The 19,668-nt window shown below is 35.2% G+C and overlaps 1 protein-coding gene and 2 pseudogenes across 13 annotated transcripts in view; 1 reads left to right on the forward strand and 2 right to left on the reverse strand.

Annotated features, from left to right (window-relative positions):
• The window catches only part of RALGAPA1 (Ral GTPase activating protein catalytic subunit alpha 1), a 265,494-nt gene that overhangs the window by 55,961 nt on the left and 189,865 nt on the right, over positions 1 to 19,668 (forward strand). For all 13 annotated transcript variants that reach the window (XM_037056449.1, XM_037056448.1, XM_037056442.1 and 10 more), the window contains exon 10: positions 1,080 to 1,319. In XM_037056449.1, coding sequence (XP_036912344.1) covers positions 1,080 to 1,319 — 240 coding nt within the window. The remainder of the gene's footprint in view (positions 1 to 1,079; positions 1,320 to 19,668) is intronic.
• LOC118993884 (S-phase kinase-associated protein 1-like) lies at positions 2,698 to 3,188 on the reverse strand (annotated as a pseudogene).
• On the reverse strand, positions 4,217 to 18,851 carry LOC118993885 (60S ribosomal protein L30-like; annotated as a pseudogene).

Raw genomic sequence — 19,668 nt, forward strand, 5'->3', positions numbered from 1 at the left:
TTATTTTTAGAGAGGGGAAGGGCGGGAGAAAGAGGTAGAGAAATACCAATGTGTGGTTGCCTCTCAAGCGCCCCCTACTGGGCACCTGGCTTGCAACCCAGGCATGGGCCCTGACTAGGAATGGAACTGGCCACTCACTGGTTCACAGACCAGCACTCAATCCTCTGAGCCACACCAGCCAGGCAACTTATTAAATCTTTAAAAATTATGTAAAGTTATAATGTGTGTTAATTAGTTCATTAGCATTTAGAAAATCTGACTTACAGTCTCCATGGCGTCCTATTTATATGTAGCTATGTCGTACATTCTCCTTAAAACTTTGTTCCAAGTTCTCTACAAAGAATTATTAAATGTAGAAACTGGCATCTCAGAACTTAATGGATTAAAATCATAGAGATTTTTTATTGGGAAGGCATATTTGAGATCATTTAACTAAACCTTCTTATTTTATATAGACAACAAAACTGAGATAAAAAATTGAGTAACTTACCAGAAAGTAATTTACCATACTTACTGATAGTGCTTCTCTCATACCATGGTAGTAATTTCTTTATCATCACCTTAAGTCTTTTGCTTTTTCATCTTTAGTCATGGTAAAATTCTATTAAGTTATTAGAGTATGGAGATTTCTAAAAATTGTTTTGGCTTCATTTCTAATTTTGTCATAAATATTCTTCCATTTCTTTGATGTTGTTTTTTAAAGAAGTTTTTACTTGTGTAACTTTTGTCTAAGGTAAAATAGAGATGATTTTAAACTTTTAAGTCTTTATTGAACAAACTGTTCAATATTAAGTTGTTTGTTTATTATTGAAGTTCTGAGTTAATTCCACCTGCATTATTATTTTTTTACCCAGCTTTAATTAGTAACCTCTTTATACTGTAAACATACTGAAAAGCAAATCTAATTAGAGATGGGTAGATGACTAATGAGTATCACTGTATCACTTAGATGTTAAGTTATTTGCATTGCTGATTAATTATTTAGAGTGAATTCTTTGGATTCTGCCAGTATTTGTTATTAGAAGACAAAATACCTAGATAACAATTACGATATTCTCCCCATTTTGTTTTTATTTTAGAGAGCAGCAGCTAGTTTGGTATCCAGAGAAGAAAACAAAAATGATAATGCGGATAAAACAGACAGAACTGCAGAACCAGAACAGCCTCACTCCAATACAAGCACTCTGACAGAGCGGGAACCTAGCTCGTCTAGTCTCTGTAGTATTGATGAGGAGCATCTCACAGACATTGAAATAGTTCGCAGAGTGTTTTCTTCCAAAAGGAGTAATGTGAACTTTGTCACAGAGATATTTCGTCAGGTAAAATACCTCTCAGTATTTTTAATTTGTAATACAGATTTTTGTCTTTAATATTGAATATGAAGGGGTGAGTAAAAATAGGTTTACTAGTTTATGTCTTTTTTCATACAAACAACTGTAGACCTACTTTTACCCACCCCTGTGCTGACTTCTAGCTATTTCAAATTTATTCTTCTTGAAAATGTTTTTTACAGTTCATGTTTAGTTTTAAAATTTTACTATGTCTAATCCTTTGGTATTTTCTATTTATATTTTTTAGTTTATGGTGGTTTTAGTTTAGTAACTACCTCTTATCGGAATAATTTTCTTAGCTATTCTCTTTGTGGTTTGAAACTTTTCTATCATTTGATTAATTATAATATAATTACTTCATCCTTCAGTCTTCAATCAGTTAAAGTGGTTTTTCAATATAAGAAGTGATGTTTTAATTGCCTTTATCCTCCCTTCAGAGGCTTAGTTTTGTCCTCAAATACATTCTGAGGTTAAAGTTGCTTAAGGTAGATATTTGGGGAATAAAATGAAGGAGGAGAGAGAAATTAAAAGAATGAAAGCCATTTCACATAATGATAGCTAGAAATTCCTAAATGCACATTCTCAATTACATAGAAATTTTGTGGAAAATAAACTATGAAAACTGATCATTTGCTTTTACTAGCAAAAGCATTTAACTTTTGTAGGTAAACATCATTGAGTTTTGTAGCTGAAGGGGATTATTCAGATCTCACAGCAAATAAGTGGTATGTCCTGGACTAAAATTTCAAGATCCTGGTTCACATGTCAGCGCTCTTTATTCTATGCCATACTGCTCTCACATGCCCAGGGAGCTCCTGGCAAAGCAAATCTAAACACTGATTAATATGTAAATCAAAGCCTGAGACAGCATTAACCTAAGAAACAAACTGGTAACACTTTGTCCAGTTTGGGCATTGTTTTGAGTTGCCAAGTTCAGGGTTTGTGTTGACTGGATATATGACAACTAGGAAAGGGAAGATACTTGACAAATGATGTTGGAATATTTGTTTGTGGGAAAGTTTAAAGTTTATGGAACTGTTCTTGAGTCAGTTTGAATTAGTTTATTTTTCCAGGAATTTGTTTATTGCATTTGTTTTTAGACTTGGCAAATTGAAATTGCTTTACAAAAAGAGAACCCAACATGCTACTTTCTATGGAGAACTCACAGCTCAGTTTTATACAGAACAAAACAAAAAGAAACGTTTGATCATAGGTTTGGAATCTGTACCCAAACTACAAATCGATAAGAATAGTAGTCTGCAAATACAATTGATTTGCTGCTGCATTGTCTGCTGTTTGTCTCATGTTAACAGTTATAAACAGCAGTGCAACTAGTATTTGGAACAGTCCTTACAGTGTTACAGTGTCAGGCACAGCCTTTCACTTCACACCACTGTTTCTCTTTGAGTTCCAGAGCTTCCTTTTCTTCATTCATTTTTGATATTGAAGGTCTTGCTAATCTCTTAAGGAGTTTTCCTCTTGATCACACTGGCAACTGTCTTGCACATCAAGCAAACCTTTGATGTTTAAATAGTTGGCAGCCAGAATAATTTCAAAAAGTGTCCCTTGGTCAACTTTTATAAATTCTTGGTCCTATACAGGGATATCATCTGTTCACTTTTCTTTGTTCTTACCATCCTTAGGAGAAGGAGGGTCATCCTTGTGGTGGGTGCACCAAGGATGACCTTTTTAAAATATTGCTACATTTACATTTTTAGAGGAACTGGGTTATCATCACCTGATTCATCATCCATTCTCAAATCTTCAGACATGGTCTAGAGAGGCTCAGATTGTTTGGCAATTTCAACATCAACTTCAAACTTCTCCATCGCAACTCTGCAACTTAACTGAAGGCATGGTGATTTGTCTCAAGGAGACATTAAGCCAGAGGCTGACGAGAGTGGGGCAAGGTCAGCAGACCCTAGAGAAAGGCAGAGAACAAGGCTGCTACCCAGCCATTATCTCTTAAATGTTTTTTTTTCCCCACATCAGCTAGGGCTATATTTCCTTTCTTATCCTGAATGTTTTTATTTTATTTTTTATTTTATTTTATTACTTTATTTTATTTAATTCTTGTTCAGGTACAGTTTTCTGTCTTATGGAAAACAGTATGGAATTTTCTAAGAAAACTAAAAATGAACGTGCCTTTTGACCCAGCAATTCCACTATTAGGAGTATATCCTAAGAACCCTGAAACACCAATCCAAAAGAACCTATGCACCCCGATGTCCGTAGCAGCACAATTTACGATAGCCAAGAGTTGGAAGCAACCTAGATGCCCATCGGTAAATGACTGGATCAAAAAGCTATGGTACATTTACACAATGGAACTCTATGATGCAGAAAGGAAGAAGGAGCTCCTACCTTTTGCAACATCATGGATGGAACTGGAGAGCATTATGCTGAGCGAAATAAACCAGGCAGTGAAAGACAAATACCATATGATATCACCGTTAACAGGAATCTAAACAACAAAACAAACAAGCAAGCAAAATATGACCAATGACACTCAAATACGGAACTGACTGACAGGGTCCAGAGAGGAGAGGGGAGAGTATCATAGGGGAAAAGGGGAGGGACTCACATGAATAAGTATGAAGGACACATGGACAATAACTAAGGTGGGAGGCGGAAATGGGAGGGGGGTGGGGAGCACTGGAGGGGACAGGGCTGGGAATATAAGACAGAAAACTACTTGAACAAGAATTAAATGTTTTATTTAATATCTAACAATATTTATTATTTACTTAAATATCTCTTAAAATAATTGCCTTTGTCTCACTATTTTTCTCGCCTTTTCTAGGACTTGACAAGATATATGTGAGATCTCCCTTGTTTTTTAAACCAAGCTCTGGCCAGTTTTATTAAAGAAAAATTTGCATCATTTACTTTTCACCAGTCTATTCTGGCATGCTTCGAATGATATCAGAATCATCTGGATCAGTCATAGCTAGTACGCTTATCTGTAGTGATGGCCACCAGTCTTGGCCAAAATGGTGTAGAACTTTATTTTAGATTTCCTCAAGGCTGGACAGTTGTTGGCAAGGATGACTGGTTTCATTTTGCCCTGTCTGGTCATCTTCACAGTCTGTGTGTGCCCCAGCACGTACTTTCCACTTTTCATAACAAGGTGGAACCTAGAGTTGAATGACTCTAGTGACTTTTTGTCTTCTTTGTGGCCACCAACTTCCTGCCTTAGGTGCAAGATGGCCCACAGCCAAGAGCTGCTGCCAAGATGGCCGGGGAGCAAGAAAGGAAAGCTAGTCTCATTTTCTACATGCCTATTAAGCTCTCATTCATATTCTCCAACTCTTTTTCTCTCTCTGCTGCATTCTGGATAATTCCTTTTTAATTACAACTGTGTCTGGAAGTTGGCCATCCTGCTTGGTCAATTTTATTGCCTCTATTCTATACTTAATGTATTACCACTAAACATAGTTATGGATCTAATTCTGCTGTATTTGGTTTCTATTTGCTCTTTCTCATGGTGCTGTATTCTCTTGAATTTCTTCCCATATTTTGTGAATTTTAGAAGTTCAGAAATTTGATTCTGAGCTTTTACTTCTTCATGACTTTATTTCTTGATTTGGTTCATTAAAAGTTGATTCCTTCAGAGAGTAGTTGCATTTGCTTCTTCTAGATGCCAAGGGGCACTACCAATCTCACATTAAACTGAATTCTTGATATGAGGTTCAAGCCAGCTAGATAATACAAACACAGTAGTAGGCTAGCTTTTGGTTATAGTGTCTCTTGGGAGAATTCTCTTGTTATGCACTCTGATCGAGCTATGGGTGGGTTTATTTCTTTTTTTAAATATTTTATTTATTTACTTTTAGAGAGAGGGGAAGGGAAGGAGAGAGGGAGAGAAACATTAGTCTGTGGTTGCCTCTCACATGGCCACCACTGGGGACCTGGCCTGCAACCCAGGCATGTGTCCTGACTGGGAATCGAACCACTGATCCTTTGGTTCACAGCCCATGCTCAGTCAACTGAGCTACACCAGCCAGAGCGGGTGGGTTTATTTCTAATTCAGTCTCACACTGATGATAGCTAGTCCTCCGGAATCCCAACTTTATTTACAAGTTTCCTGTTGTTCTCCCTACTTTGCCCCAGTAACTCCATGGAAACCAAGGTAATTGGTTCTACTCAAAGTGAAAGTCAGCTTTATTGCTCCCCCTGGAAACTTTCTGAGTCTGGAGTCCATGTATGTTTTTATTTTTGAATATTTCTTTGTAATTTTTGGCTCATAATGTGTTTAGAAAGATTAAGGTTTCTTTTAAAGAAATCTGTCATTTTTGTCTTTTCAGTCAGAAGGTTGGTCAGGTTACCTAGTCCACCATACTCTTGGAAACAGAATTCCCCTCATTGGCGTTTTAATCATTCTCTTATATTTTAATTTCTAAAAGTTTCATTTAATATCTGCCTATTCACTTTTTGTAGAGGCTGATATTTTATATTTTCATTTTCTAAATTAACACATATCAAAATGTTTATTTTATATTCCTCATTCCAGTAATTCCAGTAACTTAAGTCTTTGCAATTTGGCCTGGTATTGTTTTTGTTTATTCACCCTTGTTAGTTTGTTTTGGGCTTATATTTCTTTGAAATTTTGTGAAAATTACAATGGAACCTAGGTTGTAGGATTTGTACTTCTCTCAGGTATTCAGGGGTCCTGTCAGCCTATGTTTACTGTAAGTTGTAATTCTCAGCTTATGATTTTTCTCACTTTGCAGCAATCAAAGTTATGTGATGGTCAGCCTGGGAATGTGAATTTTCAGAGAAGACTGTTGTGTCCTTGTATTCACCTACTCTAAGTTAATAGACAGGTTTTCTCCTTGACTCTTTTGTGGAGTTGAGTTATTGTTTCTCTTCCCCTCCTAGCTTGCCTTTGCATTGAGGCGGAAGCCTTCTTTGGGTCAGCTTTATGTGTAGGACTTATTTCTCTCTCTCCTTGTCCGGGTGGCTGTTTAACCTAAAACTCTCTAGGCTGTCTGTTCAAGGCAGCAGCCAGAAGTTTTATTGCTCACTTGTCTATTTGGATTAATACTGCCATTTTGTTCTAGGTTCAGGTTATCCTTAGAAACTTGAGTTGTTTATTTAAAGGTATATTATATTTAAAAATAATTTTTTATTTATGAACTTATTGGGGTGACATTTGTTAATAAAATTATATGGGTTTCATGTGTACAATTTTATAGTACATCATTTGTATGTTGTATTGTGTGTTCCTGACCCCTCCCAAGTCACGTCTCCTTCCATCACCATTTTTTCCTTTTATCGTCTTCTACCTCCCCCACTCTATTTCTCTCTGTTAATCACTGTACTGCTGTCCGTGTCTATGTAAAGGTATATTTTGTATGTGACAAATTTTGTGCTTGGAGATTTCAGGATTTTTTTTTTAAATCATACTGCTGGGAACTAAGTCCTCTGAGATGTTATTTTTGTTCTAGCAATTATTTTATTTTTTTAAATGTATTTAATGATTTTGAGAGAGTGAGAGGGACATCAGTTTGTTTTTCCACTAATTTATGCATTCATTCATTCATTCATTGCTTGATTCTTGTATGATGTGCCCTGACTGGGGATCGAACCCACAACCTTGGTGCATTGGGGTGATACTCTAACCAACTGAGTTACCTGGCCAAGGCCTGACAATGATGTTTTTAAAGGGATTTTTTAATGTAAAAGTTTAAGATGGTAACTCCATTGAATGGTTAATTTTTGAAAGGGAATTAGTTGTTCAGAGTAGATTGTAGTAGGACAGCTATTTTTACTTAACTAATACTGATGATAAATTTGCAAGATTGGTTAGAAAATTAAAAACGGAACTGCTTTTTTACCTGGCAATTCCATTGCTAGGATTATATCCTAAGAACCCTGAAACACCAATCCAAAAGAACCTTTGTACCCCAATATTCATAGCAGCACAATTTACAATAGCCAAGTGCTGGAAGCAGCCTAAGTGCCCATTAGTAAATGAATGGATCAAAAAACTTACACAATGGAATTCTACGCAGCAGAAAGAAAGAAGGAGTTCATACCCTTTGCCAATAGCATGGATGGAACTGGAGAGCATTATGCTAAGTGAGATAAGCCAGGTGGTGAAATACAAATACCATGTGATCTCACCACTAATAGGTACCTAATCAACAAAATGAACAAGCAAGCAAAGTATAACCAAAGACATGGAAATTGAGAAGAGGCTGACAGTGACCAGAGGGAGAGGGGAGGGGATAATGGGGGGACAAGGGTGAAAGGTTTACAGGAACAATTATAAAGGACATATGGACAATAACAAGGCGGGTGGTTAGAAACAGGGGAGGGAGGTGGGGAGGGTTGGTCGGAGGGAAGGCAGAAAACTGTACTTGAAAAGCAATTCTAAAAATGTTAACAAATAAATACAAACCTTAAAAATTTTGCAAGATTGGGAATCTGAAATAGTTTCTTTCCTTATTTCAAAGGCTCATATGTTTACAGTATCATACATTATTGTAATTATCAGGTATGTAGACATATAATGATTTTGCCTTTAACAATCCCAGCTAAAGCATAAGTATTTCTGTAGCTAAACGAGTTTGGTAAAAATGTCTTTACTTTTTTTTTCTTTTGTTTTTATTACCATCCCCTATCATCTCCCCCTTGGCACCCATTAGCTTGTTCCCTCTATCTGTGGGTCAGTTTCTGTTTTGTTTATTCATTTATTTTGTTTTTTTAGATTCCACATATAGGTGAGACCATATGGTGCTTGTCTTTTTTCTGTCTGACTTAGTACACTTAGCATAATACCTGTATTGTCACAAATGGCAAGGTTTCATTCTTCTTTTTCCTGAATGATATTCCAGAGTGTGTATGTGTGTGTATCTTCTCTACTGCTTCATCTATTGATAGATATCTAGGTTGCTTCCAAATCTTGGCTATTGCTAGTAATGCTGCAGTGAACATAGGGGTGCATATATCTTTTTGAATTCGTGTTTCTGTTTTCTTCAGATAAATATCAATAGTGGAATTGTTGAATCATGCGGTAGCTCTATTTCTAAATTTTTGAGGAATCTCCATACTGTTTTCCATAGTGGCTGCACTGATTTATAATTTCAACAACAGTGTATGAGGGTTTCCTTTTCACTGCATACTTTCCAGCATTTGTTTATTGATTTATTGATGGTAGCCATTCTGACAGGTGTGAGGTGGTATCTTGTTGTGGTATTTTAATTTGCATTTTCTTGATGATTAGTGATGTGGGGCACCTTTCCATGTCTCTTGGCCATCTACACGTCCTCTTGGAAGAAATGTCTTCAGATTCTGTGCTCAGTTTTTAATTTGATTGTGTTTTTTTTTTGGTATCAAGTTGTATGAGCTCTCTATATCATTTGGATATTAACTCTTTAACAAATGTATCATTTGTAGATATCATCTCCCATTCAGCATGTTGTTTTTTCACTTTGTTGACCATTTTAGTTTCATGTAGCCCCATTTTTTTCTTTTTTTAGAGTACAGTAGCAATATTTTTAAAATTTATTTTACTTATTGTTCAAGTACAGCTTTCTGTCTTTTACTTCCATCCCAGCCCCATTTTTTTTCTTTTGTTGCCTCTGCCTGAGGATACATGTCCAAAAAAAATATTGCTAAGAGCAGTGTCAGAAATTTTACTGCCTATTTTTTCTTCCAGGGTTTTGGGTCTAACATTTCTCAAATGAGAATTAAAAGTCTTTAATTCATTTTGATTTCATTTTGGTGTGTGGTACAAGAAAAAGGTCCAATTTCAATTTTTTTGCCAACATGATTTGTTTAAAGAGACTATCTTTATTGTATATTCTTGCCTCTTTTATTGATTGATCTATATATCTGTATTTATGCCAGTATTATTTTGTTTTTGGTTATTATAGCTTTGTAGTGTAGTTTGATATCACAGAGTGTGATATCTCCAACTTTGTTCTGTCTCAAGATTTCTTTGGCTATTTGGAGCCTTTTGTGGCCTTATATAATATTTAGGATTAATTTTAATTCTTAGAAGAATACCAATGGTATTTTAATTGGGATTACATTGAATCTATAAGTTACTTTAAGTGATAAAGACATTTTATCAATATTAATCCTTCCAGTCCATGAGCAAGGTATATCTCTCCAACTTATTTGTTCAGTTTCTTTCTTAAGTGTATTATAGTTTTTAGAGTATAGGTCTTTTACCTCTTTGGTTAAATTTTTTCTACGTATTTTATACTTTTTTATGGAATGTGAATAGAATTATTTTATTAATTTCTTTTTCTGGTTATTTGTTATTGGTATAAAGAAAAAACAGATTTCTGTATATTGATTCCGTATCTTAAATCTTTACTGAGGTCATTTATTAGTTCTACCAGTTTTCTGGTGGAGTCTTTAGGGTTTTTTGTATATATCATCAAGTCATCTGCAAATAATGAGAGTTTTACTTCTTCCTTTCCAGTTTCAATAGGTTTCACTTCTTTGTCTTTTCTGATGGCTGTGGCTAGAACTTCCAGTACTATGTTGAATAAAGGTGGTGATGGTGGGCATCCTTGTCTTATTCCTAATCTTAGAGGAAAGGCTTTCAGTTTTTCACCATTGAGTATGATACAGATGCAGATTTGTTATATATGGCCTGTATTATGTTTAGATATGTTCCTTCTGTACCCACTTTGTTGAGAGTTTTTATTTATAAAAAGCTGTTGAATTTTGAGATGCTTTTTTCTGCATGTATTGAGATGACTATACTTCTTTATCCTTCATTTTGTTGATGTGATGTATTGCATTAATTGATTTACAGATGTTGAACCATCTTTGCATTCCTGAGATAAATACCATTTGATTAATAGTGTATAATTCTTTTAATGTATTGGTAAATCTGGATTGCCAGTATTCTGTTGAGATTTTTTGCATGTATGTTCTTCAAGGATATTGACCTGTAATTTTTTTGTAGTGTTTTTGTTTAGTTTTGATATTGCTGGCTTCATAAAATACTTTGGAAGCTTTTTTTCCTCTTTAGTATTTTGAAATAGTTTAAAATGCAAGGTTTAATTTTTCTTTGAGTTTTCGATAGAATTTACCTGTAAAGCCATCTAGTCCTGCACGTTTATTTGTTGAAAGTTTTTGGATTACTGCTTTAATTCTGTTGGCTAGTAATTGGTTTGTTTAGATTTTCTACTTCCTGGTTTAGCCTTGGAAGGCTATGTACTTCTAGAAGTGTATCTATTTCTTTTAGATTGTTGACTATGTGGCATATATTTGTTCATAATATTCTTGGTATTTCTGTGGTGTCAGTTGTAACTTCTCTTTCAGCTATGATTATATTTGGGCTTTTTTCTTGATGAGTTTGGCTAAACGATTGTTCATTTTATTCATGTTTCAAAGAACCAGCTCTCAGTTTTATTGATCTTTTCTATTTTTTTAAACATTTTTATTTTGTTTGTTTCTACTCTGATCTTAACTATTTTCTTCTGTTTACTTTGAATTTTGTTGTTTTTCTAGTTCCTTTAGGTATAGAGTTATATTGTGTATTTGGGATTTTTCTTATTTCTTGAGGTAGGCCTATGCAGCTATGAACTTCCGTCTTAGAACTATTTTTGCTGCATCTCATAAATTTTGAAAGGTCTTGCTTTTTAAATTTTCATTTGTTTTCAAGGTAATTTTGTATTTCTTGTTTGATTTCCTTTTTGATCCATTGGTTGTTTAGTAACATATTTATGTTTATGTAGCACATCTTTGGGGGTTTTTTTTGTTTCTTGTTTTAGTTTTCTTTCTGTAGTTGATTTCTAGTTTTAGTGCCTTTGTGGTCTGAAAAGATCCTTAATATGATTTCAATCTTCTTGAATTTATTGAGGTTTTTTTGTGGCTTAATATGGGATCCATCTTGAAGTATGTTCCATGTACACATGAAAAAATCTGTTTCCTGCAATTTTTGGATGAGATTTTCTATGTATGTTTATTAAGTTGATCTTGTCTGATGTGATATTTAAGACCATTATTAGATTTTGGTTTAAAGACTCTATTAATGTGAGAGAGGTATTCAAGTTTTCTGCAATTATTGTACTATTTATGTCCATTAATAATTATTTAGGTGCTCCTATGTTGGGTGCATAGATATTTACTATTGTTAATTCTTTTTTTGGATCGATCCCTTTATTATTATGTAATGTCCTTTTTTGTCCTTTTTTATAATTTTTGTTTTAAAGCCTATTATGTTTGATGTAAGTGTTCTCCAGTTTTTATTTCTATTTGCATGGAATATCTTTTTTCATTTCTTTATTTTTTTTGTCTATATATATCTTTAATTTGAACCAAGTCTTGAGATAGTTTGTTATATAAGCTGATGCTCATTTAGGGGCAATGTAATGATTGTGAGGTGTATTTTAGATGTTTGTTTAAAACAAAGATACAACTATAAAGTATAAATGCCAAACTCATCTGAAATGATAAAGTTATTTTCTATATTGAGTAGAATAGGAATAATGCAGTCCAGAAATTAACCCCCTATTTTATAAGGAAACCAAGTATGCTTTAATTTAATTTTTCCCCCACAGCCACGTTAAGGTAGTGGATTACACAGTGTTAAGTCCTGAGGATGATTTCAGGTTCATGAGCTCAAAACTATTTTTATTAAAATACTAAGATTTATATATCTTTTTCATTCTCATGTGCAGTGTTGTATCTAATTGACTACAGAAGCAAACATATGAAAATCCAAGTGACTTGCAAAAAATGTAAAAGTAATGCTATTTTTTTTCGAACAATGTGTTATTTGTGTTAATGTTTAGTATGTTAGGGGTTCTGAAACCAAAATGTGAACCACTGCTTGAAGAAGACAGAAAATTTCCGTATCTGCTAAATGCTCGCTGTATTTGATTAACTCTTAAAGAATGTGTCCATCATGATCTGGGTTGGGTAATAATGGGAGCATATTAAAAGAACATCAGAGCCTTGGCCAGGTAGCTCAATTGGCTTTAGCAACAACCCCATGTACCAGAGTTGCAGGATTTATCCCTAGTCAGGGATCAAGCAGGAATCAACTAGTGAATGTGTAGGCGAGTAGAGCAGTAGATCTGTGTTCTCTCTCTCTCTCTCTCTCTCTCAAATCAATTTAAAAAAAAAAAACATCAGAGACCAACATGTTTTGTTAGTTGCTCATTTACTGAAGAAGAGGACTATTAGTAAATTAAATGCCATTGTTAGAAAACTTTACTAGGTTATTTTAAGCTACTGCCATTAAATATTTGATTTTTTCTATTTCCATAAAACTGGAGATGACCTTAATTAAGTAGGTCTCTAGAGAGAAAATTTGCCGGACCTATAGATTCAGATTGTTGCACCTGTGGTGACTGGTTCCCTTATTATCAATTAACAATTGATATCTGATTATAAGTGATGCTTCTACATAGAGAAATATGGTGCCACTATGTGGGTTTGAATGTTCTGGTTTCTGTGATGATTATTTCTTATTGTAAATTTATAAATTGGCATTCTGATTTTATACATGAGTTTTATGGATCGTATCAGTCTTTCCTCGTGATTTGTCTTTAGTGTATTGGCAAATCAGATTTGGGGGCCTATAAGGACAAAGGTTATATACACTTTGGTCTTTTGTAAATTCATGAAGCCACTTGGGATATAGTATGACAATTTTTACAATAACAAATAACTCTAGAGATTACTGTTATTTTTAAATTTACTAATAATTTAAGTATGTTTAAAATTAATCTTAATTTTTTTAGAGCAGTTTTAGGTTCACAGCAAAATTGAGCAGAAAATACAGCATTCCAATGGTGAGTTAAAAAAAAGTTTTTCAATATAGGAGAGTAGAACTTCTCTGATTATTTGAGGTTTTTTTCTATTTATCTTTTTTTAAATTTATTTAATTATTGTTCAAGTACAGTTTTCTTATACTTCCATCCCAGCTCACCCCCCCCCCCAGTGCTCCCCACCTTCCTCCCATTTCCACCCCCCTTAGTTTTTGTCCATGTGTTCTTTATACTTGTTCCTGTGAATCCTTCCATTTTCCCTTGGAATTCTCTCCCCTCTCCCCTCTGGTCGCTGTCAGCCTGTTCTCTATTTCAGTGTCTTTGGTCGTATTTTGCTTGCTTGTTTGTTTTGTTGTTTAGGTTCCTGTTAATTGAGTTTTTAAAAAATACTTACATTGACCCTTTCTAAGGAAGGCTGAACTGTTGGTGCAATTGTAAATAGTCTAAGAGTAGGCAGTGATGATCAGACTCACTGCATTGGCCATTAAGTGCTGAAATATGAGTGAGAATTTGGGAATGGGTGTGTCAGGTGGAGGTGAGTAACAAGTCATGTAGTTTCCTAGGGAATCAATAATAGCTGATAAATAAGTGATTACTGATAAATAAATACTGTGTTGATATTCCACAGTAACTTTTCATCAACTTGAAAAGCTGATTTTGGAGGACTGCTTTTATTTAGATAAAACCATATTATTTGAATCCCATGATTATTATTAAACACACCTACTGATAATTCTGGAGTAGAAAGTAAAAGTGGCAGCTTTTAGGTAAAGATTTTGTGATTTTTAAGAATTTTTTTCTTTCTATTTTTTCCTATTCAAAGGTTTTGTGATTTATTTTAAAGTTGAAATTAATAGGTAGTTGTTAAAAATTATTTGTAAATGAAAAGTACACTGAAAAAATTACATAAACACAAATCTGCATAAGGAAAGAACTTTGGGTGGTGAGATTAAAAGTATTTTTGTATGTCTGAACTGCATAAAAAGTATTTTTGTTGTGAAAATGTAGTATTTTGTAATGAGGGCATACTTACTTTTTAAAAAGTTAAGTAAACCTGGAAAGTACCTCAAGTAATGAGTAACTGTAAAATATTTAATTTGTTTTTTAATTAAAAGTGTTTTGCCTTATTAATTGTTATAGAGTGACATTATATTTAAAAAGAAAAAAGAAAGCTGTAACTTTCTTATGTACTTAGAAAAGCTTCATTGTCTTGTTACATGTAATTTTTATTACTTCTTGGAGTGAAATTTAACTTTTCTTTTTTCTTTTTTAAAGATTATATTTATTTATTTTTAGAGAGAGGGGAAGGGAGGGAGAGAGGAAGAGAACATCAGTGTGTGGTTGTCTCTCTCATGCCCCCTACTGGGGACCTGACCTGCAATGCAGGTGTGTGCCCTGAGTGGGAATCAACCCATGACCCTTTAGTATGAAGGCTGGTGCTCAATCCACTGAGCCACACCAGCTAGGGCTAACTTATTTTTCGATCAAAATCTTATTATTGACATTTGTTTTAAGAGCAATAAAAATCATTGTAAGTTAATCACATGTGATTTATATGAGAAGTTATATTTACATTGAGCCCACAGTTATTTATTTATTTATGTTTATATTTTTCCATTGCCATTTGCTCCCCCTATACCCTTTTCCACCTCCACTGACTCACATCCCCCCTGAAATCTCCACACTGTCATCCATGTCCATGAGTCCTTCTTCCTTTTTACTGGATCCATCCACCACTTTAACCCCCCAACCTCCAACCAAAGGCTGTGTCAGCCTGCTCTCTATCTATGAGTATGTCTGTATTTTGCTTGTTAGTTCAGTTTGTTCATTATATTCAGCATATGAGTGAAATTATATGGCATTTGTCTTTCTCTCACTGGCATATTTCACTTAGCATAATGTTCTCTCGGTCCATCCATACTGTCGCAAAGGGCAAAACTTCCTTCTTTTTTACAGCTCAGTAGTATTCCTTTGTGTAAATGTCCCATAATTGTCTTATCCTCTCATCTGCTGATAAGACACTTGGGCTGCTTCCAAATCTTGGTGATTGTAAATAATGTTGTAATGAATATAGGGGTGTTTATGTTCTTGAAAATTAGTGTTTTCAGTTTCTTTGGATAAATTCCCAGAAGTGGAATCACTGTGTCAAAAGGCAATTCCATTTTAAATTTTTTGAGGTATCTCCATACTTCTTTCCACAATGGCTGCACCACTCTGCATTCACACCAACAACCCAAAAGAGTTCTCCTTTCTCCACATTCTCACCAATGCTTGTTTTTTAAAAAAACTGTATTTATTCATTCATTCATTCATTCATTCATTCATTCATTTGTTTTAGATGGGGAAGGGAGAGAAAGAGAGGGAGTAGAACATCAATGTGTGGTTGCCTCTAGCACACCCCATACTGAGGATATGGCCTGCAACCCAGGCATGTGCCCTGACTGGGAATCAAACTGGTGATGCTTTGGTTCGCAGGCCTGCGCTCAATCCATCACCAATGCTTGTTATTTGTTGAATTATTGATGATAGCCATTCTGACAGGTGTCGTACGGTATCTCATTGTGGTTTAAATATGCATTCCTCTGATGATTAGTGACATTGGGCATCTTTTCATATATCCATTGACCAATCGTATGTTCTCTTTGGAGAAGTGTCTAATCAGGTTCACTGCCCATGTTTTAATTGGGGTTTCTTTGGTGTTGAGTTTTGCAAGTTCCTTATAAATTTTTATATTAACCCCTCTTCAGATGTATTGTCGAATATGTCCTCCCATTTTGGTGGGTTTTTGATGTGTGCACTGGCCTGCAGTGCCCATGGTGTTATGGATGGAAAATCAAGACAAATTCACACAGACTACCAAGTTCTGTGGAGGAAAAGGGACAGCATGGCTACTCCCTCAAGAGGGTAAAGCCTCAGAACGGCCTGGTCACCCTCTCAAGGGGAGAGTGCGCTGACCCTTGCCTAGATAGGCTTTCATTGTTTTTTTTGCACAGGAGTTCAGGTACAACTTATTAATCATTGTCAGGCAGTAAATAGTAGTAGTATACAAAGCACTATTAGGGCTTCTTCTGAGTCAGGGTCTATTAGCTAAAAGGCTACAAGACTTTGGGAAAGTCTCGGGCCTTTTAGCATTCTTCTTCACATTCTTCTCAGGCCTGATTACCCAGGGAATCTGCCATTCCCAGCACAGGGCTGCATCACTGTCAGTCATTGTTTTCAGGCTTAAGTCAGGCAGAGGAGGCAGATAGCCAAGGAATTCTCGAAGACAGACTGAGGACTCAGGCTTTGTCACCAGGGGGCAAGGGTCCATCACCCCCTTTCTGCTGCAGTCCCTGAGTCCTTCTTTGAGGGCCTCCCAAGTGATCATGTCTGGCTTAGGTTCCCCCTCCTCTGCGGGGTCTTATCTGTCATTGACTAACCGACCAAGCCTTGAGGGCCAGAGATGGATGAAGCAGAAGCAGCATTTCTGCCAGGAAGATAAGCTTTATTTCCTTAGTGTTTTATGGTCTGAAGGTCCCTCACTCAGCCTTAGCCATGGGGGGTTTACAGCTCCTGAAACCAGGCAGGGTGGTTCCCAACAGGTTTCTTTTTATTTTGTAGATAGTTTCCTTTGCTAGCAAAACCTTTTTAGTTTGATACAGTCCAGTTTTTTTTTATTTTTTAATTTTGTGTCCCTTAGCTGAGGAGATACATCAGGAAAAAATTATTGCTATGAGCAATGTTTGAGATTTTACTGCCAAGATTTTTTTCTAGGTTTTCTGTTGTTTCAAGTCTAGCATTTAAGTCTTCAGTCCATGTTGAATTAATTCTGTGTGTGGCTTAATAAGGTGGTCTGATTTTCCCAACACCATTTATTGAATAAGCTATCTATAATCCACTGTATGCACTTGCTTCCTCTGACAAATGTTAATTGATTATAAAGGTGTGGATTTATTTCTGGACTCTCTATTTTGTTCTGTTGATTGATGTGTCTGTTTTTATGCCAGTACCATGCTGTTTTGATTACTCTGGCCTTATAATATAGTTTGATATTATGTACTGGGATTCCTCCAACTTCATTCTTCTTTCTTATATCACTGTTGCTGTTCAGGGCCTTTGGTGGCTCCATATAAAGAAAATTTGCTCTAGTTCTGTGAAATACGTTATTGGTATTAATAGGAGTTCTGCTGACTCTATAGATTGCTTTGGGTACTATTGACATTTTAATGTTAATTCTTCTATTCCATGATCATGGCATATGCTTCTACTTACTTGTACTTTCTTCAGTTTCTTTCTTCAGTGTCCTATAATTTTCAAGTGCAGGTCTTTTACATCCTTGGTTAGGTTTAATCTAAGTATCTTAGTCTTTTTGAAGCAACTGTGAACAGGATTGTTTTCTTAATTCTCTGTTATTTCATTATTGGCACATAAATATGCAACTAATTTCTGGATATTAATTTTGTTTCCTGCTACTTTACTGAATTCCTTTATCAGTTTCTTGATGAAATCTTTAGGGTTCTCTGTGTACCATATCATGTCATCTGCAAATAAAGACAGTTTTACTTCTTCCTTTCCAATTTAGCTGTCTTTTATTTCTTCCTGTCTGATTGCTGTGGCTGGGACTTCCTGTACTAGGTTGAATAAGAGGTGAAGCAGATATCCCTGTCTTCTTCCCAATCTTAAGGGGAACAATTGTAATTTTTGCCCATTGAGTATGGTGCTAGCAGTGGATTTGTCATATATAGTCTTTATTATGTTTAGGTATGTTTCCTCTAGTCCCATATTACTGAGAGTTTTCATCATAAATGGGTGCTGAATTTTATCAAATCCTTTTTCTGCATGTATTGATATGATCATGTGGTTTTAAGCCTTCATTTTGTGTTCATAGTGTATCACATTTATTGATTTGTGGATCTTGTACCAACCTTGCATCCTGGAACAAATCCCAAGTGATAGTGGCGTATGATGTTTTTAATGTATTATCATATTTGGTTTGCTAATTAATATTTTGTTGAAGATTTTAGCATTTGTGTTCATCAGGGTTACTGGCCTGTAACTTTCATTTTTGTAATGTCTTCATCTGGTTTTGAAATTAGGATAATGCTGGCCCTGTAAAATGAGCTTGGAAGTCTTCACTACTCTTATATTTTTTGGAATAGTTTGATAAGGAGGGGTGTTAGTTTCGCTCAGAATGTTTGGTAAAATTTACCTTTGAAGCTATCGTGTGATGGTCTTTTGTTCTTTAGGAGTTTTTTTCCCCCTTTGGTGAGCTTTTTTGTTTTTTATTTTTATTTTTAAAATTATATTTTATTGAGCATACTATTACAGTTATCCTGATATATCTCCCTTTGTCTCCCTCCCTGCAGCACCCCCCACTCCTTCAGCTAGCTCCCCAACCATGGTTCATGTCCATGGGTCATGCATATACGTTCTTTGGCTACTCCATTGCCTATACTGTACTTTACATCCCCATTATTACTCTGTAACTACCTGTTTGGACTTTTTTTAAAAAGATTTTATTTATTTATTTTTAGACAGACAGGGAGAGAGGGAGAGAAACATCAATGTGTGGTTGCCTCCTGCACACCCCTCACTGGGGAACCTGGCCCACAACCCAGACATGTGCCCCAACCGGGAATCAAACCCACGACTTTTTGCTTTGCAGGCCTGTGCTCAATCCACTGACCTATACCAGCTGGGGCCCTGTTTGTACTTTTTAATCCTCTCACCTCTTCACCCATTCTCGCACACCCCTTTCCCATCTGGCCACTATCAAAAAGCTCTCTGCATTCATGATTCTCTCCCTGTTCTTCTTGTTTGCTTAGTTGTTTTTTTTTTTTAGATTAAATTGTTGATATGTATTTTTGCCATTTTATTGTTCATAGTTTTGATCTTCTTTTTCTTAAATAAGTCCCTTATTTTATATAATAGTGGTTTGATGGTGATGAACTTTAATTTTTTCTTTTCTAGGAAGCTCTTTAACAACCCTTTGATTCTAAATGATATCTTTGCTGGGTAGAGCAGTCTTGACTGTAGGTCCCTGCTTTTCATGAATTTATGTTGAGAGTTTTTTGATCACTGCTTCAATTTCACTAGGTTTAATCTGCCTATTCAAATCTCTGATTCATCTGATTTAGTTTTAAAAGATTGTATGTTTCTAGGAATTTATTCATTTCTTCCAGGTTGTCCAATTTGTTGGCATATAGTTGTTCATAATGTTTTCTTATAATCCTTTGTATTTCTTTGGTCTTAGTTGTTATTTCTCCTTTTGCATTTTGATTTTTTTTTTTAACTTGGGTCCTCTCTCTTCTTGGTGAGTCTGGTTAAAGGTTTGTTGATCTTGTTTATCTTTTCAAAGAATGAGCTCTTGAATTCATTGATCTTTTGTGTCTTTTTCTTAGACTGTTTCTTTCATTGCTTCTCTGATCTTTATTATTTTCTTTATTCTACTCACTTTCGGCTTTGGTTGTTCTTCAAGTTCCTTTAAATGTAAAGTTAGATTGTTCATTTGAGCTTTTCCTTGTATCTTGAGATAGGCTTGTAATGCTCTGAACTTCCCTCTTAGGACTGCTTTCCCAGTGTCCCATTGATTTGGGATTGTTGTGTCTTCA

This window comes from Sturnira hondurensis, unplaced genomic scaffold (genome assembly GCF_014824575.4).
Source record: "Sturnira hondurensis isolate 20B ecotype Veracruz unplaced genomic scaffold, ASM1482457v3 Scaffold0008948, whole genome shotgun sequence".
Lineage (NCBI taxonomy): Eukaryota > Metazoa > Chordata > Mammalia > Chiroptera > Phyllostomidae > Sturnira > Sturnira hondurensis.